We start from the raw sequence: 9,308 nt of genomic DNA, 5'->3' as shown, positions 1-9,308 counted from the left end.
TTTCACAGCTAATAAACAGCATTCAAATATGTATGAGCAGAACTTTAAGGCACTAATTATTAAAAACTAAAAATCTTATTTACAAAAAGAAACGTATGCAAAATGAGCTTATTTTAGCTAAGTTAGTTACGGCTAATGTCAGCGCTAAAACGACTTCAGCTGTGCTGCTTCAGTCGAGGTGTGCAGTTTGCTGTAAGCATCTTTGTATGAGCTCGATAGTTATCCCAAACACCTTCACACACAAACGCTGATTCATTTTCTCCTGATTACAAACGTGGAAATGACTCATTAGCTTGGCAGAATATGTCAGGATATAACAGTGTAAATATCCACATGTGTCATTTATCACTCCTGTTACACAGGAAGTCTGAGTGAATAAGCAGCATCATTCTTTTGTATCTCTGAGCTGTTTTATGTTCAGTCTTTAGTTTTCGGTGAAATTCATTTTACTTTTGTTTGGCCGTGAAACGCTCAGAGTTTTATTATGTAGCGTGTGTTTGGACTGTGAGACACAACAAGAACAAGGATGCTTCTGCAGCCCGACTGTGGCGACAAACACCGTGAACTGAGAAGGAACGACACGTCTCACGTGATGTTAGCCGACGCCGTACCTTCTTCGGCTAAAATGTTGCCGAGTCTCAGTTTGAGTTCAGTGAAATAAACGGAGTGTAAAAAAACACGTCCCCGTTAGGAATAAGAGTCTAACAACAGCAGGCCTGAAATTTTAATGCGGAGGAAACTTCCACGTTGTGACTTTCAGCACTTCCACAAAGACGGAGAGAGAGGAGGACAGCGCACGCAGAGAATAACAAGATAAGCAAACGTTTTCTATAGAAGCTGAAACACATTCGATGGACTGTCAGCCCGACTCTGCACCACACACGAGCGGCTGCTGACGCAGGCGCTAACAGCTCACATCAATAATTCATCTGCGGCGCGTGCCGGCCGAGCGCGGACCAATTATTCATCTCTCCGCTCGGCAGCGGTAAACGAGACGGGAAAGTCTCCGTCCGAGTTTCAATCACTGCTTCAACACAACCGCTCATTATTCCCTCAGTCTGTTCCCACAGGAGCTTCAAACGCTGCAGGATTACGGAGCGCGCTCACGCGCCGCATGTACGGCGCCGCTAACTTTGATGCTGGATCTGCTGTTTGAAGCCATGAGAACGACAGATAAGAGTTTAACGTTATGTAACTGCAGAGTTATACGCAGCCGCTGTGATCAGGTGGTCAGGTACGTCTGATCAGAGCGAAGCACGGCAGAGCAACACTTTGTGTCACAGATCTCGTATTTAAGAAGCGCATTTGGAGCTGAGGCAGAGCAGACGTGGTGGGGGGAGCGAGGAGGAAGCCGGGCTGGGTTTGATTGGACCTCGTAGCAGCTGTTTGATGTCCCTGCTGGCGTGCGAGGTGGTGAACTGGTTGACGATGTCCAGCGCCGTCTGGTTGTAGGTGTTTCGGATGTTCACGTCCACTCCGGCCTGCACCGACAACAACACAACACGAAGCTGTTTCAGTGATATCGCTGCAGGACCAAGCCGCTCTGCTACTCACAGCATCTCATCCATCCATTAATCATCCATCAAATCTCAATCTGAATTTCATTGGACATCAACCGAATGTTTTAAACAGATACTGCAGATCTCACACACACACACACACACACACACACACACGCACACACACACACACACACACACACACACACACACACACACACACACACACACACACACGCGCGCACACACACACACACACACACACACACACACACACACACACACACACACACACACACACACACACACACACACACACACACGCGCGCACACACACACACACACACACACACACACACACACACACACACACACACACGCACGCGATGCAGGATACTCTCTAAATAAACTCACGTCCAGCAGCAGTCGGACCACTTCAGTTTTCCCGTACAGCGACGCTTCGTGCAGAGCTGTTCCAGACTTGGTGGTCTTGTTGATGTCCATGCCGGCCTTCAGCAGCAGCCTGAAAGCAGACCAACGACTCACAGCCGGGGCTAATTTCACATCCCTGTTTAGGCCGAATGCCTCCCTGCTACACACGTCTGCACATTTCACACAGTTACTGTAGCTGCACACACTGAGCTGAGTCCTAATAATGAGCTTTGTTACTAACAGCAGGTGGGATGGACGCACTTCTCTTCACTCTTGTTGCCTTGAACTGCAGTATTACAGTGATCAGTGATGATGATGATGATATCAGTGATGATGATTAGGGCAATATGGTCAAAAATATTTGTCACGATATACATTTGAAAATGTGCAATAACGATATAACTGACGATATAACTGACGCGAGACAAAACTCCACAACTTTATTAGTGCAAAACCCCATCAATGTATTTTCACTTAAACAAGCAGCTGTTTTTATGCAAATTCCTGTCTGACAGTTTAACCAAAAGGCGTTTCCAGTGGAAACTGGCCGACATATCCTCAGCATAACCATGTATAACATCCACAACACTTAAAAAGAGGTTATACACACACAATACGGTAATATTATGTTGAAGCACAGTACGTATCACTCCGCGAGGCTCCGCCTACGATAGCTGTAACGCTCCGACAATCCATCAAGCGGTGCGGCTTCGTAGCTTAGCAAAGTCGTACTGAAACATTTGACAGATTTTCGAGCGCCGTGCACATAAAATCGTTTCCAGGTCAGTAAACACAACCAGAGTTCATACATAAGGCTCACGGGATTATAAGGGGCTCTGTCGACTTTCAGAAAAATCAAAGGATTGATTTTAAGTGTGCCGTATTTTCCAAACAACACGGTAATAACGACGGCCCGCTAGCATGCTCTACCAAAAATAGTGCTTTGTTGTGTATCTGACGGACGAAAGCTAATCCAGTTCCACCACTGAAGCTGCAGCATTTTAACAAACCAGTTCTGGTTCATCCGTTTCATTCAACGATCCTCTCTCGCCCTTCTCATTCTGCGTCGCCGCCGTGTGCGTATGTAAACAAAGGCACTGCACATGCGCGTGTTACTCATATTCTATCGCCATACTTCATTTTCTTATCGTTGGCTAACATTATACCGGTGTTACCGTGAGCGGTATGATATGGCCCAGCACTAGTGATGATGGTGTCAGTGATATTATCAGTTTCACACTGAAACAAACAGCGCAGGAAAGAAGAGCCTTGATTCAGTGAAACAGCTCGGCCTCATTTTCTCTCACTTATTATTCAGCAGGTGAAAATAAACGTCTAAAACACTGCCTGTTAGATTCAGCTGCACACACACACACACACACACGTGCGCACACACACACACACACACACACACACGCGCGCGCACACACACACACGCGCGCGCGCACAGAGGAATACTTGTAAGCGGGATGAAAAGCTGTGAAACTGGGTCACAGACGTTGTAGTGGATTTCATATCTCTGCAGGGAATGTGAGGCATGAAGAAGACTCCCAGAAATAAACACACACACAAACACACACACAGAGCCAGCTCCACCATCCCCGTGCGAGTGTGCCGGCTCAGCGGTTACACCACAGACCACAGGAGCTCTGCCCTCTGATCGCAGCATCTCTGCAGCTCACACTCACTTTCACACTCAGCGTATTCACACACACACACACACACACACACACACACACACACACACACACACACACACACACACGCAGAGTTATGAAGCGCTCTCGTCTCACCGTATGACGTCCTTGTGCCCGTTGCGAGCGGCGAGGTGCAGCGGGGTGGTGAAGGCCGAGTCCATCGGCTCCTTCCTCTCGCCCTCCAGCAGCGCCACCACCATGTTACTGCTCAGCAACAGCTGGGCCACCTGAGGGGGACAAGGAGGGGAGGAGTCAAAGAGAAGAAGTTTCCCAGAGTCAGAAGCTCCCACGGTGCATCATGATTCCTGTTTCCACAGCAGAGCCAAAGCTCGGGAAGATTCAGCTCATTAACACAGATCACAAACAAACATCCCATAATTATAAGATCACCTGCTCCGTGTGACTTGGACGTTCTTTCCTCAGAGTTTCAGTGATTTCTATTCAACAAATGACGTCAAACCAGGGATCACGTTCCCTCCGCCGGCCCGCCGATCACACACCAACACATCAGACTTTGTTTCATGTACTGGACGACATGCAGAGTATTTTTTTGCTCCAACAGGCCGTGGATTACTCGTTTCCACTCGTCTGGATGCAGAAACGTGTCGACAGCAGGGCGATGGACGACCTGTGCTATGTTGATTTAGATAATTATGATGGTTTGGGTTTATATCTCCCACACATGCTCGTGTTTGTCGTCCCAGCTGACGTCAGCTCTCTGTCCTCCCCATTCTAGAAAACAGACTCCTCCTGAGCGTTTTTAAAGTTCCCAAATTCCAAATCCTGAAGTTTTGGGCTTCAAGCAGGTTTATGAAGGCTGATCCTGGACGGGAACAGGCAGTCGAGAAAGCTGAGACTGAAGATGAGACTGGTAGACACGTAGCACCTCTTTACTCTTTTTGGTAATGACTGGACTGGCTACCATCATCATCATCATCATCGTGAGCCTGTGCGTGCGGACAGCTGACAGGTTACGTAATGAGTTGTAGCTCCGTCGTCGGTCCATCAGTTGTCAAATCTTCCACGTTCAGCATGTTTTCGTTCACTCGCTACACCCACAGCACGGCTCCACCTGCAGACGACCACGCGGGGGGAAACTGAACTCCGGGTGAGCGTGAGCTAACACATCAGTGACACAATCCAGATGTTTAGTGTGAGACGCAGCTGGACGCTTTAGGCAGCAGTGCGCTCATGTGAACCCGATGACCCCGCCCCCAAACTCACATACAGGACTGCTGCGTTGAACGTGAAAATAAGCACTAACGAAAGTACTGTACCAACTGTATTCTCCCTCTGTTCTCTCAGATGAGGATTTCTACAGGTCAGCGATGAGGAGCTGATAAATGACCTCGGAGAGCAGTTATGAAACTCGTGAATGGCAGGTGAGTACACCTGAGCTGCAGCAAACGCTGCTGCAGAGACAGAGAAGTTCAACTGAACCGAGGAGACAACACGAGTAAAACAAGAAAGAAGAAAATCTGTGGCAGCAGAAGCTGGTTTGGATCCGTCGTATCATCAGAGGAACATCATCAGGAGGGACGCCGACCTGCGGCGATGAGCATCGCTCGGTGTGGCTGATCGCTGAGGAGAGGGAGCTGAGCACCAGCTGATCGGACGGAGGTTAACGGAAACGCAGCAGCTGCGGGCGACACGTCCCGACATCGTGAGCGGCAGCTGAGGCCAAAGCTCACCGACGCACGTCTGTGCTCCCGTGTTTGTGGGGACGCCGTCTGTAACCCACAGGGACAGACTCCACCCTCCAGCATCCCCGTGACCAAAGACAAGCGTCATGAAATCCTGAAAACGTCGAGTGTGAGAGGATCTGCTGTACGACACGTCGGCTCTGGGCTGCTGTCGGCCGCTGTCACAGCTGTCTGGACCACATCTGTGCTCCTCTTCATGGTTCCTCTTCTTTGTGAACTCTCTTTCCTCTTCATCAAATCCCAGCATCAGCACCGGGGCTATCTGCTGCTGCAGACTGGGACTCCTGAGCCACTGGTTTATGGAGGCTTTGAAGCATTTTGGCTGCTGGGCTTTTGTGCAACGGCCAAATTGGAGCGCTACGCTTTCGGCTAATGCTAGCTGATAAAAGCACATAACTGATTACTGCTCAGTAACATCCAATCAGCCTCGTTGGATCGTCCGTTAGCACAAGACCGTTTAAAAAAGCTCCAACAGCACAAACACATGACTCAGAACAAAGATGGCTGACAGGAGGTCGTCTACAAATCCAGCCTGAAAACAGAACGATCCACCTGATGAGAGCGGCTGGAAAAGCAAAAAAGTGCTACGTATGTCTTCAGTTCATCTTCTCTTTAAGACCCCCTTCCTAAAAGCACTCTACTGTCTTACTGGCCCACTTCTGGAAGCCTACAGAAGGGCAGTACTGTGAACTCCGCCTCTTCCTGCCACCGTGGAGGCTCCTCACGGATGATCTGATATCCTCGTGTTGGTGTTGTTCCCAGACCATCATGAAAATGTTGTTCCAGGTTCAACATTGCAAGTGACCAATCACATTGTTGTGACGTTATTCTTTTGCGCGCCAAGCCATTCGTGCATTTATGAAATTCCAATGTTGCAAGGACAATATCAATTCTGCTCAGCGTTTATTAAAGGGTTACGGTCAGGGTCAGGGTCAGGGTCCGTTGATCGACGGACAGAGGCGGTTTCTCGCAGGTTAAGTACAGTTTTTTGTTTTACGCCGGTTTTTCCCGAAGTCGCAAAAGTATGACGTCACAACATTCTGATTGGTCACTTGCAATGTTGATCCTGGAACAACATTTAGTATGATGATCTGGGAACAACACCAACACGAGGAAATCAGATCGTGCGCTCCTCACACAGACTGTGGGAAAAACTTTAGCTGTGTCCCAAAACGTCGGCTGCGTCCTTCAAAGGCCGCATTTGAAGGCCGATTACGTCACAGCCAGGTGACGAAGGCTGTCCCAATTCATCGACTCCTTCAAATGCCGCTGACAAACGCGTCCTCCTTTTCCCCGGATTTGAAGGATGGGTCGGGTGTGTCCTTCATGGTCCACCATATCCCAGAATTCATAGCGCGGCCCTGCCAATTCCAGTTTCCAACAATGGCGGCCGCTACTAAGTTTTAATATTACTCTTATTAATCTTTGTGGGTCACAAAATAAACTTTTAACATATTTTCAGGTGAGAAAGTAGCTGTGTAAACATCAAATATCTGCTCGGTTTATCAGGATATCACATATTTGCAAAAGTGCTCCGACGTTTTCGGAGACGTCTCGATAGCTGACCGGGAGGTCGAGGGTCACTGGAGCTGGGGCGATAACAGCGGACTCCCAGCTTCATCGTTTTCAGACACCCGCGGTCTTTGGCTACTCAGGTTAAACGTGATATATGAGTCACTCAGATAACTGAAAAATGTTATTGTTTGGCTTTTTTCAGTGTTTCATTTGTTTGTGAGTAAATCGGTTCGGCTGAGATTAAAGTTACAGTTTCCACACAGCTGAATAAACGTCAAACAGAAAACTGATTAAACAGAAGTGTGAGACGGTCGAGAGTTTACTCCAGTGTCCTGATATATTTTAGACAGCAAGGAGCAGACGGCCGAGTTTATTAACTCCACCCAGACAGCGGTGACGCAGATCTGAAGGCTCGACCGTCACATTTCACAGCCGCTCACTTCCGGTCTTCTCGGAAGGACGCGGCCCACGTAGACCGCGAAGGCCGGGTCCTCCGCAGGATGTGGCCTACGTTTTTAGGACACAGCTTTTGTCTTTGGTCCTTTTTATTCTTTTGCTTTTTTGTTACCGATTAATTTGAATCCATCACATTTTTATTTTTTTGACCGTTTTTCACTTCAGAGACGTTCAGTCCAAAACTAAGAACTTTCACAGTATGTGTGTAAAGTGCACAGAGGAGACTGACTGCAGAATAAAAGTCATTTATATGATCATCAAACACGCGCTCACCTTAACTCGCCCAAACTCACAGGCCAGATCCAGAGGAGTCTTCTTGGCTTTGTTCACCAGACACGGGTTAGACTGATGCTGCAGCAACATCTCAGACTGCAACACACACACACACACACACACACACACAGTTACAGTCTTATTCAGCTTTGCCTGGTTCACAGTTGAATATAATCCTTCTTTATCTGGTCCTCGCTCAGAGCCGCTCCTGCGTTTATCAGTCACATGATCTCCACCCACGAGCGCCGGCGTTAAACACAAACCTTACATGGACATTTGTCTGGTTGCTCACTCTGAGCCTCTGATAATCAGGCACTGTGTATGAACATGGCTGATGCAGTACTTTCAGTACTTTTGTTCGGCCTGTTGACTTGAAGCTGAGAGTGTGCACGTCACTGTTGGGTGTAAGGGAGGCTAAGCTAAGCTAAGCTTCTGTAAACGCCGTCACAGAGGCGCTGCGGCGTCTAGCAGCGCTCCGCTCCTCTGCTACTATCAGTCAGCGATGCTGAGACCTCCGCGTGAGCCGTCGTCGTTACCACAGCTGCCGCTACCCTACAAACACGAGGCGCTCATTGTCCAACAGGAAGTAAACCTGGAGGACAGGAAGTCACGGATCAATAATCCAGCATTGCTAGAGGGCGCGATGTGAATCTGACTCCACATCAAACACTCAGCTCTTAGTCTTTCACATCCATGCTGTCACGAGGATAAAGTTTCAGAGGATCTCTGTTCTGACCCGGAAACGAGACTCGAACGTCCAGATTAGCACGCCACCGTCGGGGTCACGATGTAAACTCACCTACATTCATGCTAATCCTGGCCTCAAAACTCCGAGCGGTGTGTGTGACAGCGGGACGACTCAGAGCTGACCCCGGGATTAACCCGCAAACCCTGCTGCATTCATTTCATCAGCCAAACACCCCTCCTCCTCCTCCTCCTCCTCCTCAGGCTCACATCTGGGCTGCTGCACCACCAAAACTCACCGCTCCAAATCTACCCCTCCCTCCTCCATCACCACCACCTGAATCCCCACCAACCCGGGCTCCTCCCTCCTGTCGCATTTATTTATTACCCAGAGTGTTTAACAGAGTGACCTCAGGCTGCTGCCACGGTGATTAACACACACCTGAAGAAGAAACAGCTGAGTGTGTGTCTGCACGTGTGTGTGTCTGTACGTGTGTGTGTCTGTACGTGTGTGTGTCTGTGTGTCTGCACGTGTGTGTGTCTGTACGTGTGTGTGTCTGTGTGTCTGCACGTGTGTGTGTCTGCACGTGTGTGTGTCTGTGTGTCTGCACGTGTGTGTGTCTGCACGTGTGTGTGTCTGTGTGTCTGCACGTGTGTGTGTCTGTACGTGTGTGTGTCTGTGTGTCTGCACGTGTGTGTGTCTGCACGTGTGTGTGTCTGCACGTGTGTGTGTCTGCACGTGTGTGTGTCTGTGTGTCTGCACGTGTGTGTGTCTGCACGTGTGTGTGTCTGTACGTGTGTGTGTCTGTACGTGTGTGTGTCTGTGTGTCTGTACGTGTGTGTGTCTGCACGTGTGTGTCTGTGTGTCTGCACGTCTGTGTGTCTGTGTGTCTGTACGTGTGTGTGTCTGTGTGTCTGCACGTGTGTGTGTCTGCACGTGTGTGTCTGCACGTGTGTGTGTCTGAACGTGTGTGTGTCTGTGTGTCTGCACGTGTGTGTGTCTGTGTGTCTGCACGTGTGTGTCTGTACATGTGTGTGTGTCTGTACGT

At 49.0% G+C, this 9,308-nt stretch overlaps 1 protein-coding gene across 5 annotated transcripts in view; it reads right to left on the bottom strand.

The window, feature by feature from the left end:
• caskin2b (CASK interacting protein 2b) overlaps positions 1–9,308 on the bottom strand; it is a 62,887-nt gene that overhangs the window by 18,246 nt on the left and 35,333 nt on the right. For 4 of the 5 annotated variants that reach the window (XM_084924971.1, XM_084924972.1, XM_084924973.1 and 1 more), the window contains exons 6-9: positions 7,576–7,671; positions 3,725–3,855; positions 1,914–2,022; positions 1,373–1,481 (exon numbers count right to left, since the gene is read on the bottom strand). In XM_084924971.1, the coding sequence (XP_084781097.1) occupies positions 1,373–1,481; positions 1,914–2,022; positions 3,725–3,855; positions 7,576–7,671 (445 nt within the window). Of the gene's footprint in view, positions 1–1,372; positions 1,482–1,913; positions 2,023–2,941; positions 3,268–3,724; positions 3,856–7,575; positions 7,672–9,308 lie in introns of those variants that run through there. The other variant, XM_084924975.1, reaches the window with a different exon arrangement.

This window comes from Perissodus microlepis, chromosome 4, assembly GCF_051167445.1.
Source record: "Perissodus microlepis isolate ML-2025 ecotype Zambia chromosome 4, ASM5116744v1, whole genome shotgun sequence".
Classification (NCBI taxonomy): domain Eukaryota; kingdom Metazoa; phylum Chordata; class Actinopteri; order Cichliformes; family Cichlidae; genus Perissodus; species Perissodus microlepis.
Note: the sequence above shows the minus strand (reverse complement) of the source record. Positions and strands in the feature narration are given on the sequence as shown.